Source organism: Martes martes (genome assembly GCF_963455335.1).
Source record: "Martes martes genome assembly, chromosome: 16".
NCBI lineage: Eukaryota > Metazoa > Chordata > Mammalia > Carnivora > Mustelidae > Martes > Martes martes.
Window position 1 is genome coordinate 61,784,560 of NC_137904.1, and position 18,011 is coordinate 61,802,570.

General features: G+C 62.2%; 1 protein-coding gene across 2 annotated transcripts in view; it reads right to left on the bottom strand.

Moving 5' to 3' along the window:
- Nucleotides 1-18,011, bottom strand: part of DNAH17 (dynein axonemal heavy chain 17) — a gene marked incomplete at its 5' end in the record, with an annotated part of 91,969 nt that overhangs the window by 51,497 nt on the left and 22,461 nt on the right. Inside the window, 14 exons of one of the 2 annotated variants that reach the window (XM_080826459.1) lie at nucleotides 426-578; nucleotides 1,294-1,420; nucleotides 1,720-1,811; nucleotides 1,905-2,252; nucleotides 3,513-3,635; nucleotides 5,458-5,706; nucleotides 7,268-7,408; nucleotides 8,651-8,737; nucleotides 8,832-8,948; nucleotides 10,132-10,354; nucleotides 10,884-11,053; nucleotides 12,211-12,465; nucleotides 14,921-15,103; nucleotides 17,494-17,637. In XM_080826459.1, the coding sequence (XP_080682585.1) occupies nucleotides 426-578; nucleotides 1,294-1,420; nucleotides 1,720-1,811; nucleotides 1,905-2,252; nucleotides 3,513-3,635; nucleotides 5,458-5,706; nucleotides 7,268-7,408; nucleotides 8,651-8,737; nucleotides 8,832-8,948; nucleotides 10,132-10,354; nucleotides 10,884-11,053; nucleotides 12,211-12,465; nucleotides 14,921-15,103; nucleotides 17,494-17,637 (2,412 nt within the window). Of the gene's footprint in view, nucleotides 1-425; nucleotides 579-1,293; nucleotides 1,421-1,719; nucleotides 1,812-1,904; nucleotides 2,253-3,512; nucleotides 3,636-5,457; nucleotides 5,707-7,267; nucleotides 7,421-8,650; nucleotides 8,738-8,831; nucleotides 8,949-10,131; nucleotides 10,355-10,883; nucleotides 11,054-12,210; nucleotides 12,466-14,920; nucleotides 15,104-17,493; nucleotides 17,638-18,011 lie in introns of both variants that reach the window. The other variant, XM_080826458.1, reaches the window with a different exon arrangement.

The following is an 18,011-nucleotide window of genomic DNA, read 5'->3' on the forward strand; positions in this document are numbered from 1 at the left end:
CAAATTACATTTCACTCAGGAAAATGTCGCGTCGATATGGTGGCCGAGTTGGGCGGTGAGATACGGGGACGTGAGGCATCGGCCGGAGGGGGCCGCCTCGCGGGTGGCTGGGACGGGAACGGGGCCCCCGAGGTGGGGAGACCTCCCCTGGCGCGCCAAAGCCCTAAAGCCGATCGTTCTGCTCCGGGGTCAGAACGCAGTGGCTCAGGCGTGCGGGCCTCACAGAGGACAGCTCACCGGCGTCCATAAACCTCTCCCCTCCCCTCCTCCCGCTGTTTTTTTCTCGAGATGCACCCCACACTGCGCAGGTCACGCTGTGCTGGGGATTGTCCGCGGAAGCTGCTAGAAGGCTTGCCCGAGCGAGGGACAGTCCCGGGCTGGGTGGCCCCGCAGCCGCTCCGTCCTGACGTGCGCCCGGCACTCACCTGCCCCGAGAGGTCACACTCTTGGTCAAAGTCCACGTACTCGTCCTCCTTGCTGAACATGCCCAGGCCGAATTTGAGAGGCTTCTCATCGGAGTCGAGGCGAAACTTGAGCTTACACAGGCTGTCGAAGAGCTTGGCCAGGTGGCGGCTCACCTGGGGGGTGGGGGTGCAGACCGGGGTCACGGAGCCCAGGGCCTCGGAGGGGGCGCGGGTGCAGCCAGGTTCTCCTTGGGACGTTTTAAGGTCTTTTCTGGTTTGGAATGCGCCCCCCGAGTCCGCTCGGTGTTAACGAAACGCACTTAGCCAACCAAGGGCCCCGCCCAACAGCTCTGAGGGGCGACTCGGAGACCAGCCGCGGGATCCAGGCTTCAGGGACAAAGATCTGTTCCTGAAGGTGACAGGACACTTTTCCTTGACAAGGCTGTCCCCAGGCCCTGGGCCCATTTCCTTGGGCCCATTTCCTGGGCCCATTTCCATGCCTCCCTTCTGGTGCATCGTGCAATTTTAAGATTCAAATAAAAGATTGGGTTTTCCCTTCACCTAGTTAGTTAAGCCCCCTCTCTTTTCAGAAGAGTCTTGAGGAAACATCTTCCTGGCTCCTGGGGGCCCAGATCTGTCAGGATGAGCCAGCGGCCCCCTAGTGAGCCGGCGAGTCTCCCAGAAACACCATCTCGCCAAGCCCCTGGCATTTAACCCACTTTCCAAATGAGGAACATGAGGCAAGGCGCTCTCTGTCACGGCCAGGCCCCCGGCGGTTTCTGGCATGGGTGACTTCGTGGAGGTGGTCCAGGGACCTCCGTGCGCACAGGGTCACCCAGTCGTGGGGGCGAGCGCGGGGCCGCCTTCGGAACGCCAGGGGCCCGCCTACCTCCACGGGGTCGTTTCCGTTGGAGAGGATGTCCAGGAGGTCAGCCGAGGAGACAAAGTAGAACCTCGGGAAAGCCAGTCTTTTCGTCTCTAAGTATTCTGCCAAGGCCTTTTCGCACACAGCCAAGCTGGGAGGAGGCAGGCCAGGGGGCTGTGGAGGCCTTCTGGGGCCCAGCCTGTCCGCGCCGCACGACCGCCCCGGAGACGCCCGCTCTGTTCGCAGCCCCGGTTAGACTCAGACCCTGGAACCCGCCCCGCCCTGTGGGCGTCCCTCCGAGACTGAGGACACGGCGTGTGGCCGGCGTGGCACCACGAGGCCAGGAGCGCCAGCTCCCAGGGAGGATTTGCCCTGTCCTGGCGGCCGGGGCTGCCGGCTCGGGTCCCTGCCGCCGGGACACCCCTCCCCGGCCCAGGCGCGGGGACCTACTTCTTCTTCAGATTCTCCAGTTTGTCGTAGAGCCCGGGCTTGTTGGTGGCCTCGATCACGTTGGGCGTTTTTACGGCCGCCTCCATCAGGGCCTGGAGGAGATGGGCGCCGGGGGCGTGAGTGGCGCGTGCTCTCCGGGGTCGCCATTTCTGACCATGCGCAGGGAGGCGGAGCGCCGCGCTCACCTTGAACTCCACGTCGATGTCGTCGAAGCGCCTGGAGTCCTCGGGCAGCTGGGCGCGGATGTCCTCGGAGCCGATGAAGATGCTCTCCAGGTGGCTCCAGGTCCGCTGAACCTCGAACCAGATGGAGATGACCGCGTCCGCCGTGGACAGCTTCTGCTGCCAGCTCGTCACCTCCTTCAGGAAGTGGGACAGGTACTTGGAGGTCATCAGGTTCTGCAGCTGCACCTGGTTGTCTTCCAAGGTCTCCACCAGCACCTCGTCCGACTTGAGCATCACGGTGCCCGTGCGCGGGTGCGGCTCGTGCTCGAACTCCATGCCGGACCACGTGGCGTCCAGGGCTTTCAGCACCTTTCGGGGGACACGGGGGACACGTCACTCGGCGGCTGGCCAGAGGGGCCGAGAAGGACCCAGAGGGAAGCCCTGCTTCCGGAAATCCGGAACGTTCCTACCGACATCATCGACCGTTGCCAAAAGGGAGCAACGACCAAACGTCCGTCCGCAGACGAACAGGTGTCGTAGGACAGAGCGTCAGATCGCCGCTCGGCCCTAAGGAGGAATGAGGGTCTGCCCCGGGCTCCCGCGCCGCCCGACCCTGACGCCATCACGCCAAGTCGACGAGGCCGGCCAGGCGAGGCCCAGCCCTGCGCGATTCCATCCTCGTGAAATGTCCAGAACAGGCGAGTCCATGGGGACAGGAAGCGGGTCGGTGGGGGTGGGACGGGGATGCGCGGGAAGATGGGGGTTCCTGGAGGGAGTGGCTTTCTTTCCGAGTTGGTGAGAACGTTCTAACATTCAATAATTCTACCTCGTGATGGTCGCCCACTTCCGTGAATACGCTAAAAGCCCCTCAACTGCACACGTTGAGTGGGTGAACAGTATGGCCAATGATAGCTCAGTAAAGCTGTTTTTTTAAAAAAAGGGGGAGATGGACGCCTGAGTGGCTCACTGGGTGAAGCTTTTGCCTTCGGCTCAGGTCGTGATCCCGGGGTCCTGGGATCGAGTCCCGCATCGGGCTCCCTGCTCAGCAGGAAGCCGGCTTCTCCCTCTCCCTCTGCCCCTTCCTCCCGCTTGTGCTCTCTCTCACTGTCTCTCTCTCTCTGACAAATAAATAAATAAAATCTTAAAAAAAAAAACAAACAAACAGGAAGAAAGCCCAAGCGTGAAGGCTCACACAGAGCCGGTGAGGAGGGAGATGTGTGTTGCAGAAGGAGCCCCCCGTCGAGTTTCCCTGTGTCCGGAGACTGTCCCAGCTGGTGGCTCGTCACCCACCCCGATGGCCAGGCCTCCCACCTTCCCCCCTCCAGCGTCTTCTCCAAAGTCTCGAGCAAGCCTGCTGCCCAAGAGGAGAGCACCCAGGCCGTTGTTCAGTGTGCGTACTAGTGCACGCAGGACACAGAGCTAGACCCAAGGGATCCCTTCTCCAGTGATACATCCTGGAAATTTTTTACAAGGTTTCCATCATGGGTTGGTTAAGGGAGAGTCCACCAGACTTTGTTTTTGAGTCAAGCGACCCATAGACCCCATGAGAAGCGAAATGTTTGTAGGCGCCGGGCCGTCCCGGCGTGGTCCCGCGCAGCACACGTTCTGCTGTCGACAAAAGAAAAATACCTTCTCCATCCCCGACTCCTTCACAGCCTTGTCCACGATGTTCCGAACCTCGTCCTCGTACTTGTGGAGGTCTAGCTGCAGCAGATCCGCCAGCGTGGTCTCATCGGACATTTCAAATTTCACCTGGGGGCGAAATGGGCGTGTTCCGGCTAAGGTCATCTGTCCCGGACGGACGTCTTTGTCCTTCATGGAGACGCAGGTCGGTGAGTAATCCGGGGTACCGAGGGAGGGCTGGAAGCTCTGTGTCACCATTTCCTGCCTCTGTGCCTTGGGGGAGCTTCTGCTCCAAGACTCGCCTTTCCTCCCTGTAACACCGTGTAATGGCCAAGCCCCCTGTAGCGTTTTGAAGTGTTTCTCCCAAGTTCCTGTCTGCCCAGACCTCAGAATATGACCTTATTTGGCAATAGGGTCTTGGCCGATGCTAGGGATACTGAGAGGAGTCATCCTGGATTATCTGTGTAGGACCTAAATGACAGCTGTCCTTAGAAGAGAGAGGACGGGGATTCGGAATGCGGAAGGAAGCCATGTGGCCGTAGGCACCAAGATTGGAGGGATGCAGCCACAAGCCAAGGGATGCCTGGGGCCTCCACCAGCTGGAGACAGGGAAGGACTGTCCCCTGGAGCCTTCAGAGGAAGGCGCCCTGCCCACACCTCGACGGCAGACTTGCAGCCCCAGAGCCATGAAGGATTACACATCTGCCGTCTGAAGCCCCTTGCTTGTGGCTCTTTGCTGCGGTAGCCCCAGGACGCCGGCACACCTGCCCAGGGGTTGATGCTACCGACCTCTGTTAATAGCAGGCACGGCCCAGTCTCGGGTGCTGTTGCCCCGGTAACAGCAGCAGGTGCCGGCACACTGCCTCCCAGCCCTCACGCCCCTTTGACTTCCCGTCCTCCAGACTCGCTGTCACATCATTTCCGAGCACTGGTCCTGAGCCCCCGTGGAGGCTGGTTTAACTAACCGAGAGAACGGAGTGTCTCCCCATCATGTCCGGGAAGACATCTGTCTGCCTGGGGTCTGCTAGGTCCTCGGCTGGGACGTTTTAGCTGTTTGTTGACCACCGGCCGGGGGTCTCTCCCGGGCCACCTGGACGGGGCAAAGCTGTGGTCTGTGTTCAAGCCCTCCCGAGAGCCCAGCCCGTGTCCCGTGTCCCTCCCCCGAGCCCCCAGCTACACTCCACAGGCTCCCGCAGCCTTTTTTGTTCTTCCCTCCCCTCGGAGGCGTCGCCTCCTCTAGACCCAGGACGGTGCGTGCTGTCCTTGTCTGCGCTGCCCTGAGAGCAGAGGCTCCCTTCCCGCCCTGCTATCTGCCTCCGCGGGGCCGCTCTGCCGAGCAGTCTTCAGGACGGTTTGGCTCCGTTTGCTGACGGTGGGGAGCGCTGCTGTCTGCCTCCCGGGGATGTCGATGCCGGTAACCACACCCTCCAACTAGGGGTGCCACGGGAACATTTGGGCACTAGGGCTCTGTGCTCCTGGGGTGCACGGGGGAAGCCAAACTTCCTGACCCCTGTGGACAGTCCGCCTACACCGAAAGCGGCTGCATAATTAGCGAGGCCCAGTGCAAAATGAAAATGACGGGGCCCTTCATTAAAAATTGCTAAGAATCGGGGCACCAGGAGGGCTCTGTCGGTGAAGTGTCTGTCTTCGGCTCAGGTCATGATCTCGGGGTCCTGGGATCGAGCCCCGCATCGGGCTCCCTGCTCAGTGGGGAGCTTGCCTCCCCCGCTCTCTCTCTCTGTCATTCTCTCGCACTCAAATAAATATATAAAATCTTAAAGAAAATTATTAAGGCTGTCCAGATGGCCGCAGCAGAGCCCTCCAACCAGTGTGGGTGCCCTCGGAGCGCCCCGTGGGACCAGCCCCGGCCCCCCCATGCACAAGACCAGCGCCGTCCGCCCGGGGCCCGCCCGCCCCGCAGTGAGGCCGGCCGGCCGCCGGGGGGCAGTACCTGGGTGGCCTGCGTGAGCTGCTGCCAGTGGCGGTCGCGGATGGCGGGGTTCTGCAGCTCGCTCACGGCGCGCAGGGACGTGATCATGTTCTTGACGGTGTTGTCCAGCCCCACGAAGGCATCCCAGCTCTTCATCTCCTTGTCCAGAGACCGCACGTCTTTGGCAAACTTCTTACAGTCTATGTCCATCTGTTCAACGTTGATGTCTTTCCACTTGGTGGTCTTCCAGCTGTCGATGCTGGTGTTCACCTGCGGGGGGGGACGGTCACTGAGGGCTGGGGACGCGGGACGTGGGGGGCTGCTGGCCGAGGGTGGGACGGTGGACGGACGCCAGCGGGGAGAGCCCGCGTGCAAAGATGCAGCCCCAAAGTCGGCAGCTGGACTCTCCTTTGGCAGGCCGCTGCCGCCCGCCGGCCCCCGGTCCCTCTGCTCCTCGGTGGGGCCCTGTGACCTGCCCCGACCAGGGAAATGTGACAGCGACGTCTGCCCTCTGGGGCAGAACGCGCTGAATTCCCGGGGCTCGACGCGGAGCTCTGGGGGCCTTGGGCACCACGGACACGCACGCAGCTGCACAGCCTGGAACGAGGGTCCCCGAGGGCTGAATGGAGCCCGTGTGTGGCCTTCGCAGGGGAGAGAGACGTACTTCCGAACGACAGAGAGGTTCTCTTGGGGCTGTGAGCCAGTGACCTAGCTTAACACCGATGCCTGACCGCGTACTAGAAGCTCGGGGACACAGAGTCTCCCCGGGGAAGGACCCCACCAGCAGTGGAGACAGAAGGCCACGAGGCCTGCGGTCTTCAGTTCGGTGTGGGCTGGAGACGGCTGTGGAGCTGGGCTGGAAGGAATGAGGTTGTCGGCGCGGGGGCTTGGGGCCCCAGGGGCCTGGGCTGGACCGGCCTGCTTGTGGCACAAAGATGAAGGGGCCCGACGGTTTACCGGACGCCTGCCTGGAGATGCTGGAGACACGAAACCTTAATCCCCCGCGGGCACTGAGTCACTGGACGGCTCTTTTAGGTTTTAGCTTCTTCCGTATCCTGTTGTCATAAGAGTGTCCTGGGCAGCCTGTCTTGGAGGGTTTTCCTTTGCCTATTCTGGCTGTAAATGCTTCCCGCTGGCCCGTGGGAGACGGGGGCTTTCTTCTCCAGTCTGTGCGGACTGCTGCTTTCCCAGGGGACGGGCAGCCCTCCCACCCCGGCCTCCCTGGCTTTACCAGCTCTGTGCCAGAATGTCCCTCCTGCCACGAGACTCGGGTTCAGCTCATTGCGAGAAAGTGACCATCTAGAGGCTCCGGTCTATCCTCTCCCTGGAGGGGCGGCTGTAACCAAGCCTGTGACTCGGAAGGGGATCCCCCCTGGAAGGGCTGCGGAGGCTCCGCGTGCTCCGAATGGAGACCGGGTCAGCGCGTGACTGCGACGTGCTGAGAACTAAGAAAGTGGAGGGACGCGGCGCGCTCCTGTGCGGGGGGGGAGCCCCGGACGAGGCCGGGAGGGCGGTGCTCCCCGGAGCTGCTCGCGGAGAAGGTCCGGTTCTGCAGAAAGTCAGAAGGGCTTCTCTCGGGGGAGAAAGGAGTTGACGGAGATTTGCAGTTCGGTGGAGAGAATAAGAGGGAAGAGCTAACATCTTTCTGGAAACAGGGGAGTGGGAGAGAGAGGCCGGCGAAGCCAACAGGTGCGCGTGCACTACTCTCCTTTCCAAGAGCGGGCGCCGTCAGGGCCGCCCCACATCCTAGTGCCTCCCCTCGCCGCCCACCCCCACCCTGGGTCCCCGCAGCGCTGCCCTCCCCCATGCAGGGACCTGCCATCGCCCTCACCATGACGATCATGTCCCAGAGCTCCTTCAGCAGGCGGACCTCCTTGTGACAAGCTTTGAGCTGCTTGTAGTCTGGGACAGGGACCTCGAACAGGCTCCCCGACTTGCACAGGGCCTCCATGGTGCTCTCCATGGACGCGATGCTCTTTTGTTGCTGGGGGCGGGCGAGGGAGGGGTAAGCGGTGCTGCTCACGCTCGGCGCCGGCCTCCCTCTTGCCCTCCGCCGCATCCCGGGGACCTATTCTGCATCCTTGCCGGTCGCCGGCCTGGTGCTGTGTTCCGACCCCACGCACCAACCGGGGGCGGGGGAGCGGTGCACCTGGCCGGCGAGAGCAGCGCCCACCCCCTCCCGCCTTCCAACGGCCTCTGCTTCTGGCCGCCTGGCCCGGGGTTCCAGCCCTGGGAGCTCAGGCGGGAGAAGTGACGAAGGCGCGAACGCCCGCTTTCCCCCAGAGAGGCTCAGGATGGCTCCGCTCTCACGCCGTTTTTTACCCTAGTGAACATTAGGGAGGTAATGCTCGATGGCTTGGAAAACGAGAACAGGCTACGTAAGATGAGGGAAGCAAGGGTCGCGCCAAACCAGGTGAGTGAGGGCTGGGGGTCGAGTGTGTGAGCACACGTGTGTGTGCACGCGTGCACAGATGTGAAGGAGGGCTCCCCGTGTGTGCGGGTGGCTCCAAGAGGCCTTTCGCACACACGGGCCTGGTTCCTAAACAAGGTCACGCTGGATCTCTGCAGGCCCCAGCCCGGGCCCCGGGGGCTCCAGGAGGGAACATGTGCCTCCCCACCGGGCTCGTGGATCGGGACGTGAGCACACGACCCTGACGAATGGGGAGATCTCCGGGAATGGCGGCCTCGAAGCTGTGTGAGAAGAGCAGAGGCTGGGGGAGGGCACGTGCAGGGGACCCTCCAGGGCACCCTGGGGTTTTGTGCTCACACTCCCCGCCACTCCGCGGCCCCCAGCCCAGAGGGCTGTCCGGCCCAGCCCTGTGCCTCTTGCCCATTGGACGCTGGTTGTGGACTTAATTAACATCGGGAGCACAAGGGGACGTGGTGAGGCTTGGCCATGGATGGCACATGGTGGCCGGGATAAGACAGCAGCCACAAGAGGTGGGTTCCAGGCCGGGCGACAGGGAGCCGGTGGGTGAGAAGGAGCCAGGGACGAAGGAGGTACAGCGGGGCTGAGCGGCTGGGCTGGACTGTGGGGCTCGGGGATGTTCCCGCAACTCCGAGCAGCACCCCCAGTGGGGAGGCCACACGGGCCGGATGCCGGCCGTGCACGGACACCTGTGCACACGTGGCCCCGAGGCCAGGCCCCCCGAGGCTGGGGATGAGCGCTCGAGGAGAGAGGCTGGGAGGGCGCCAGGGCCCTTGACCCACGTACCTTATTCAGGGACTTGTAGGGGTCGGGGTCCGTGAAGCTGAACGGGGCTTCTCGCCGGAACTTCTCTCGGAACTCCTGCTGCTTGCGCTGCGGGAGAAGCGCCCGGGTGACCGTCCCCGGGTGACCGTCCCCGGAGGCAGCCCGGCCTCGCAGAGGGCGTCCCGGCCCCGGGCGTCTCTACCTCGAACTGCTGGCACTTTCGCCTCAGGATGTTGACCTCGTTGGCCTGCAGGGGCGCCACGTTCTGCTTCACCTGGACAGCCAGCTTCTTCGTGTTTGTCCACTGCTCCGGCAGCTCCTGCGCACACGAGGGCCAGGGTCCCTTCCTCTCCTGCTCTCCTAAACGCCCTCCACCGTGAGATCGCCTGCGCTCACGGGGACTTGCCGATGCAGCTCAGAGAGTCCCGTGCCTCCCTCCGCTGGCCCCCCTGAGGCCGCACCCTGGTGCAACGGCCAGCCCGTCCCCCGCTTCGAGAACTTTGCCAGAACGGCTGTAACCATCTGAGGGGTTTTGGTACTTTCGAAGTCCCCCCCACTCGCACAAACATTGGACTTCGGATCACAAAATATTTTGAAGAGAATCCCAGCCCACACGTTCTTCGCCCACAAGGAAAGGAGACGGGTTTGCCTTGCCTCCGTGAGGAGTTAGCGTTCCGTGGGCGGCGGCACGGCTCAAAGCCTGTTTCACACCAGGCGCCCCCAGGCCTGGCCGCATGCGCGGCACATCCGGCCCCGCTGGACTGTGGACAGGGCGGCAGGGGCGGCCCCGGCCCCGTAGCAGGAACCCGGGCAGCGCCCCCCGGCTCCTGCACCCCTGCCCCGCACTTCTGCCGTCCCCTCTGCCGCGGGGTTTCGGCAGGGATCCAGAGCAGCACAGAGAGTGGAGAAAGGGATGGGGGACCCTCCAGGGAGTGGCTGGGCTGTGGCTTCAGGACCCTTCCCCTCGTCCTTCCTGCCCCCAGCCCAGCCGGCGCACACAGCTGCTCCGACCACTTCCAAATTAGCTGCGAAGTGTGGTCCCTTGGCCAGCCCCGTGCCACACGGGCCTCCCGGGTCCGGGAGCTCCCGCCACAGCCGGCCCTCCCCCGGCCTCACGGCCGTGTCCCTAACCTCCGCAGGGCCTCCGCGGACCCCGCTCTCTGTCCCCCGTCCCCTGCATCCAGGGCTGACCCATCCTTGGGGGCAGGGGTGGGCTAGGAAGGCATTTTTAATTCAACAATCAACGGAGGAACCCCCGGCCCCACCCGGAGGCCACCTCGCCGTCCCGTCCTCTGCGCGGAGCCCTCTCCCGCCTCCACATTCCAAATTCCTGAACCCAGAGGAGGAGGGGTCTATCCTGCTGGTCCCACGTGAGGGGCCTTGTCCCCAGTCACAACAGCCTGCGCTCCAGTCGCAAGGCCCCCAGCACGGGGCTGCGCCCCCACCTTCCCTGCACGGCCCCCGCCCCCTGCCCCCCCCGGTCCCCCCCCCGGCCCGTCCACCTGCAGCTTCACGTGCGTCTCCTCCGGGATCTCCTCCCCGTAGGACTTGAGCAGCTCAATGGTTTGCTTCAGGGGCTCGAACATGTTGTCGGTGGCCGCCAGCCTCTCCTTGACCTTCATCAGGTGACCCATCACCTCCACGAGGCCGTTGTAGTCCCCCTCCTTGAGGCTCTTGGTCAAGCCCGACCTGACGACTTTCATGAAGGTTTCCAGGTCAGCCAGGCTGTCGAACGAGAGGCCCCCGTGAGGGGCGCCACCCTCCATGGGGCGGCTGGTGAGGCCTGTCTGGGGGGGCGGTCGGCAGCGGGGGCCTCCCGGTCATGCAGCAGGGCCCCACTGAGCGAGGGGGAGCTCCTGTCCACCTCAGGACACCCGCTCTTGACCCTCACCTACGCGCCCCCTGTTCCGCTCCAACGGGGCCTCGCGGACGGAGCTCAGCCCACCTGCACAGCCTCCTGGCCCCCTGCGGCCCCGACTACCACCTGTGATGGCGCAGTCACCGGTCCCCCGGCCACATGACGCGGAGGCGCTCGGTGAATCGGGCCCCACAAAGCCCAGGGCGTCCACTCACAGCCGGGCGGCGCCTGTCCACCCGGCCCACCCTGGACGGCGGGGGGGCTGCCGGCCTCGACGCTGACCTTCCCCCCACGCCTGCCCGGCAGGAGCGCCCCCTCCGCCCCCAGCACCACGAAGGCGTCTGTCCGGCTGTCCCGGTGCAGTCAAGGTCGGGTCGCGGCAGGACGGGCGCCCACCTGCTGATGACGTGGTTGGTCAGGTGCTGCTTGAACATGAAGCCCCAACGCCGGATGGTGTTCAGCAGGGCCTGCTTGAAGGGGCGGCAGTCGCACTGCAGCCACCCGCTGAACACCTTGGTGTTCTCGCACCCGGACACCTCCTCGTACAGCTTCTCGTAGGAGTCGATCTGGGAAACACGGCCGCGGCTCACCGTCGGGCCGCCCAGGGAGGCGGGCGGCCCTTCCCGCGGGTTTCTTCTTCTCCCAGCCACCCCCGGGACCCCCGCAGCCCCCCAGCCTGTCGGAAGGGGACGGCCTCGGGCAAGGCCAGCTGGGTTTCTGAACAGGCCGGGAGCTCAGGGGTGAATGTGGTCACGGGAACCACAGCCCTCGCCACGCTCTCGGGGCTCTCGGGGCTCTCGGGGCTCTCGGGGCCCGCAGCCGACCTCCACCCGCCCAGCTCCCCGGTGGGTGCGTCCCTGCTGCTCACGGGCGTCTGTCTCTCCCCGTGCTTGGGGAAGAGGGGAGGTGTGCGTAGCCACTGTGGTCTTGTGTTCTGTCTTTCCTGGGAGGGCAAGACCCTGAGGGCACTGCCCCTCCCAGGACTGATGGACCCTGAGAGCAGACCACTCCCCAGGGGGCTCATCTTTCGTATACGAACAACCCAGAGCCCCACCCCACCCGCTGTCTTTGCACTCGGGGCCAATATTCCCCTGTCCTAATCACCCCAGGGCCAGGGACCAGACGACAACCCGCTCCGGGGTACACCTGGGAGTCCACTGGCAGGACTCCCACGCGCCCATCCCAAGCCCGTTCTTTCCCGTGAAAACCACAACACCGGCTGCGGATCCGCCTTCCCTCTGTCCCTCTGCCTCAGACGGACCCTGGTGCTTCCTCCGTGGCCCTGCGGGGCCGAGTGTGCCCCCCCCTTCTGGACCCGTGAGTCACAGACTCTTCTCCATGTCAGTCACCTGCTCCGTTGGGAGACACCAAACTAGAGTAATAATCAAACCCACATTTAAAAACCATTCACCTGGGGTGCCTGGGGGGCTCCGTCAGTGAAGCGTCTGCCTTCGGCTCAGGTCATGATCCCGGGGTCATGATCAGGTTATGATCACGAGCCCCATGTCGGGCTCCCTGCTCAGTGGGGAGTCTGCTTCTCCCTCTCCCCTACGCTCATGCCCTCTCTTTCCCTCTCTGTCTCTCTCAAATATATACACAAAATCTTTAAAATAAGTCTTAAAAAAATAAAAACCTTTCACCCAAGGTTCGACCCAAGCCCAGCAAGCAGCCCTGCCCCCTGGGGAGGGGGCAGGAATACAGGGGTGAGGCAGCGGGCGCACACCTGCTGCTGGAACTGGGTGAGGCTGGGCGGCGTCTTGGAGAGGGTCTCTTCGGCCCGGGTGTCCAAGTCCTCTGGGGTGACCGCGCGCCCGTAGATCAGGAAGTTCTTCATGAACTCCTGGGGGTCGTCCGTCCAGAGGTAGGCGTACCTCTCGAAGGAGTCCTGGTACTCCTCAGCCTCCTTCATGGCGCCGATGACCAGGTTGGACATCTCCTCCCTCATCTCTATGAGGTCCGTCATGTCTTCCAGGTCTGCCTGCAAGGGGGCAGGAGGGGAGCAGACCCGTGTGCGTTTGGCCAGGGGTCACGGCTTCGGTGGGATCTCTCCGCCCCGCAGGGCGTCTTTCTGCCGGTGGAAGTGTTGCCAACCTCCCGAGATGGAAAACAGCCATTTGTCAAGGGGCCATGTCCTCCCGAGAGACTAGTGAAAGGGACTCTTGTCCGGCAGACCCCAGGACGGCTTGCACGCCCCGATTCATTCATGCAAGAGTAACTTGGCACCTGCTGTGTGTGCCACACGAGGGGGGGGCTCTGGGCACCAGGGGGTGTGGACCCGGCGTGGGGTCAGACACCCCTCCGAGAATTACAGACTCGGAGCCTTGCTTTAATGCGCAGCAGGAGGACGTCAGGGAACGTTCCCCGAGGACGTGACCGTTGTTTCGAGAACCGGTGGACGGCTAGGCCAAGAGCAAGAGCAGCAGCCAAGCACATGCAAAGGCCCTGTGCTGGGAGGAAGCAGATGTCTGAGGAGCTAAAGGACGTCGCGTGCGGACGGCTAGAGCGGGGACCCGGGGGGCCTGAGAGGGACAGAATCGTTTGAGTTTCGAGCAACAGAAAGCCGAACCCAAGCGGGTTTGAGCAACAGGACGACTCATTGGCTCGTGGAGCGGCAGCCTCCCCAGGCGGGGCGCTGTGTGTCGATTGTGGTTTTTATTCTCTGTATCTTAGGATGCCTTGACATCTCAAACACTCTTGCTGGCTGGGAGACGCTGCCCTTCTGGAAACTAGCCAATGCTGAGAGAGACGGAAGATCTTCATACGCAAACCAACCAGCCCCTGAGTCCACAGCCACCCCCCCCCCCACCTGCTTTAGCCAACACTCCTCCTACCCTGCGTGGCCCAGGGTCAGGTACCACTCACTGCCGGTGAACCCCGGAGCCCAGATCCGCCAACTCACACAAACTGGCTCAGCAGTTTCCCCCAGCCGCCTTGCCTTTTCCCGCGGAAACCTCTGGAAAGGCTCCGGCCCGGGCTTGCCTCTCACCCCCACCTCTGCACGGGCTGTGACCCCGCAGCCCTGCACCATTGGCCAGGCCTCTCGTTCCTATGGGCACCGTGAACGGCATTAACTTTTCTCTCCATGGCGCTGACCTCTCCCCACGGCCACTCCGCCACCTCTGCAAAGGAAGATCCCAGGGGCACAAGCGGGGCCTGCGTGCGGGGAGCGCGGGCTGGGCGGCAGCGCCATCGGCAGGACCCCTGTCTTGCTCTGTCCTCCTCCTCGTGAGTCTTCATCAGCAGGTGGGTCCCCCGGAGCCCCACGGGGGGGAGCGGGAGCTCCACACGTGCATCCCGCCAGACTCTGGAGCACACCGGGTCCCACGTCCACACCTGAGCTGACCTCTGGTGACAGACTCTATTCTGGACCCTGGAGCGCTTGGCCCGGGCACCTCCCCTTTGCCTGACGCTGTCGGCCTGGAGACCCCTCCCGCCCTTTCAGACGCGAGGTGCCTCCGCTGCTCCGGCCGCTGTCCTTGCTCTGTGAGCTGTTTCCCCCGGACCCCTGCCTCCCTGCGCCCACACGCCCACACACAAGCACTCACACGCGCACAAGCGCACACGTACCTTCTTCCCCGACACTACGGAAACGTTTACTGCAAGTAATTCACGCCTGTTGTTATCAAAAACCTCAAGCAACACGGACGTATTTGCAATGAAAACCTCTCTGCATCCCCGGGTCGGCCCCCCTCTCCCTCCTTACCCCCATCCTGTTTCCGGAACTGAGCACCCTAAGAGTTTGGAGCGTATCCAGAGAAAGACAGATTGTTGTCTCTCTCAACGAGTGCAATCAGATCCTAAACGCTGCCCCACAACTCGCTGAGCAGTGACCTGCCGCCGGCACCTTCCCGGCCCCGCGGGTGCCGGTGACTCACGCAGGGGCCTTTGTCCGGACGGACTGGAGTCTGTTGAAGCCGCTCCCCCCGTTTGACGGCGCGAAGGCTTTTCTGGTTTTCGTCTGACTCTCACACAAACACTGCCCTGACGCACACACCCCCTCAGACCTCCCCTCGGGGAAGCAAAACTTCCTGTGCCTTCGGTGTCCCCACAGTCTGACCTGTCTTGCTTAAAGGGGTTTAATGCATTGCCAGAACCTGGGCGCACAGGGTCGTCGAAACGCCTGCGTGTGGAGGGGCCCCCAGCGCCGGACTTGCAGAAGCGAGGGAGACACCAGGACACGGGGGAGATCACACCCCGCGAGCAGCGGGGGTGCGAACCGGCCGACCGAGGAGAAGCCACTCCGGGAAGGAGGACGGGATTTCCAGAGTGGGGAGGGAAGCCGTTTGTCCCCCGGGGACCTGACAGACCCCTCTGTGCTGCTCCTTTCACCCAGAGCCACGGGTGTTCAAACTGCGAGTGACGGGACACCACAGGGTGAGGAAGGCAGCGGGAGGGGGAAGGCCACTGCCCAGGCCTCGCGGGCCCAGACTGACCTTGTAGCTCATTTGGCCCTTGGCCAGCCTGGGGATGAGCTTGGCCGTGTTGTAGATGTCGTTGACCAGGCTCTCGATCAGCGTCAGGAGGCTGTTGTCTGTGCCCATCTCCAGGGATGGATGGAAGACCAGCCCGACCTCATCCAGCTCCATGCGGACCTCGAACAGGGGCGCCACGCTCTCCTGCAACAGGCCGGCCCGGGGTCAAGGCCTTGAGCTCGGTGGAGCCACTCCCAAGGCCCCGATGTTCTCTCAAGGCACCCCGGGGCTGACCAAGGCAGGCTGGGGCCACCTGGGAGAGCGCGCTTCCCCGGGGCCCCTCGAGTGAACCAGAGGAAACCACACACATGGCCACAGGGCCCGGCGCAGGCTGGAGGGGGTCAGCGCACCCGCAGAAGTGCCGGGGAGAGCCCATGGCCTCGGTGCCAAGCTTGTGTCCGCTACTTCCCAGCCCTGTGGCCTTGGACAACACGCTTGACCTCCCAGTTTCCCCAGATACGTAAACTGAGGGTGACTGTTTTATACACCAGCGACACCAACTGCCCCCATCTCTTGGGGTTATTGGGAGGACAAAGTCAGTCAGTAACGTAGGAGGCGAGGGAGAGGTGGCCCGCTCCCTTCCAGGGGCCGGTGGGGTCACGGCTGTGCAGGACGGGCATTGCCAGGCTCCAGAAAGCACAAGGTTCACGTCCCTGGTTCTGGGGAGTTCCGCCGTGAGTGACCTCGCTGCATAACTAGTTGACAGTAAAAGAATTCTGCCGTGAAAGATAAAATAACCAGTTGGTGGCTTGGTTTTGGGTCTCCATTGACGAGGTTCTGGGAGGCACCGGCGTTTCTATCATGTGACAGGAACCTCAGCGAGCCGCGGAGTGGATGACAGCGGATCACAACCACGCGTATCTCGGGCTGAGCGAAACCACCACGGGGAACCCTGGGAGCGTGAAACAAGACGGGGTACGGCCAGGTCGCACGCTAGACTCTCCTAGAAACTGAGAACGCGTCAGTCACGATGCAGCAAAGCTCAGCGACAAAAGCAGGACGGCGTCGTCTCCCGCTATTTCCCATGGGACGCTGGCACCCATCAACGTCCTCGAGACGATATGCCAGGGAGGAGCACAGGTCCCAGGCTCGGCTCCCGTCTGCGCCCCAGTGTTTGGAAAACGGACGCCTCTCTTCATGAAGGAGGGCATTAATTATTATTAGTTATTTTCTTCACATTTCATTGTGATCTTTTTAGTGTCTCTCTTTTATTTTTTATTTCCATGGCAAAATTGTGTCGCCACCCATTGGTTGAGCTCCTAAAAGACTCCTAAAAGACAAGCCCTGGGAGGATCCCATCCGTAAAGCCGGTGGGTGCCATAACCCGGTGTGTTCCCGGAGGCCCCTCGTGAGGCTGTGAGGCGGAGGGGCCGGCCCCACCGGTCAGGCGACCTCAGGGAGGTTAGCCCAACACCCCAGGGATTCTAGGAGTATAGGTCAAGGTCCATAGGAGGTCATGAGACCCACTCCACGGCCGCTAATTTTCCGAACACAGTCCCATGGCGGCCCCGTGGGTGGTTGACTCGAGAACCCACTGGTCTTCTCTCTGACCAAGGGACAGTGTTTGCTGGTGTCCAAGTGAACTGCTAACTGGTACAAAAAGTCAGTTGTCACAAACTCCAATGACCAGGCTTTTCTAAAGCCTCCCCCCGGGGTCTGCTCCTGCTCCCTGCCCACTTGCAAATAGGGGGGCTCCCTGGGATTTGGGGAGAAGGACAATCTGTCCTTATGGTTTTGACTGTGACTTGTGGAAACTTTGCACCATTGTGGGTTGCTGGGTGAGCCTTGCGGCTGGTAGCGACGGTGACTTTCACCAACAGAATTTCGGGTCTGTGTCCGGTGACACCTGGCCTGTGAGACACACGTGCTGGGCTCCAAGGGACTCGCCAGCCTCTGTGGTTAGCACAAGGGCGTCGTGCTGTCCTCCCACCATCCTTCCTGCGCCCACGCTGGGTGCGGGGACCTTGAGCTGCTCTCACTGGCAGTATTCGGAATCATTTGGGAATTCTGGTAATGAAAAATACACGGGCGGGAAAGGGCTCAACCCCATGGAAAATGCTGGAGGACGCCAGGATGAAATTAGCAGCACATCCTTTTTGCTGACCTGTTTTGCACTTCCTCGGACCCCGCGGGCCCCGCGGAGGGTTAGGCAGGTTAGTAGCTGATGCAGGTGACTGGGGGGTACGCCCTGCCCGACCCGCTTGAGTTGGGGACAGTGGCGGCTGCTTCCCCTCACCTGGCAACAAGGCAGGACTGTTTGGGTATTCTGTAGCCGATCGATGCTGCGGCGGATGGAAGGTGACCAGATGGTCCGAGCACTGGGGACTAGAGAGGGCCCTGGGGTACGGGACATTCAGTTTTAAAGCCAGAGCACGTAGTCTACCCTCTGCACGCTCTAATGTCTGTTTGTTTGTAACGTTGTAGCCTGGTCATTCATCAGGAAACCGCCAACCATAGATCCCAAGATAGACCTTATATGTGTAACAACTTATTTATAGCAACAAATACATGCATATCTTGTATTTATGACTCACATCCATGACCATGTTGTCTATGAAGTAATTCAGAGATTTGCGGATGAAATGGTCAAATTCGTCCAGGACCATGGTGTCCACATAGTTGACATAGTCCTTCCAGGACTGGCCCATTGTATCTGCTCTGAACAGTTCGGCATTTTCCTGCAAACAGGACCACACAGTTGGCTGCTGTTTCACGGGTTCACCTGCTCTCTCTTTAACCAACCCGCTTGGCGACTCTCTGGGCTGCCCTTGTCCCTGCACACCTGCTTCAGACACACGGCTGCTTTTTGCTTCTCGAATATGCCAGGCGCTTTCCTATGTCAGAGTCTTTGCACAGGCTGCTCCCTCCCATTCTTGCCAGGTCTGGCTTCTTCTAGGTTTCAGCCCAAGTGTCACCTCCTCACAAAGGAAAGCCCTCCTTTGGCACCCCCCCCATTCATCTCAGGTTTGGCTTCTGTCCTGCCTCTCGCCTGTATTCCCTCTAGCAATCCATTATTTGGGCCTACCGTGGCACAGATGACAACCCTGAATGA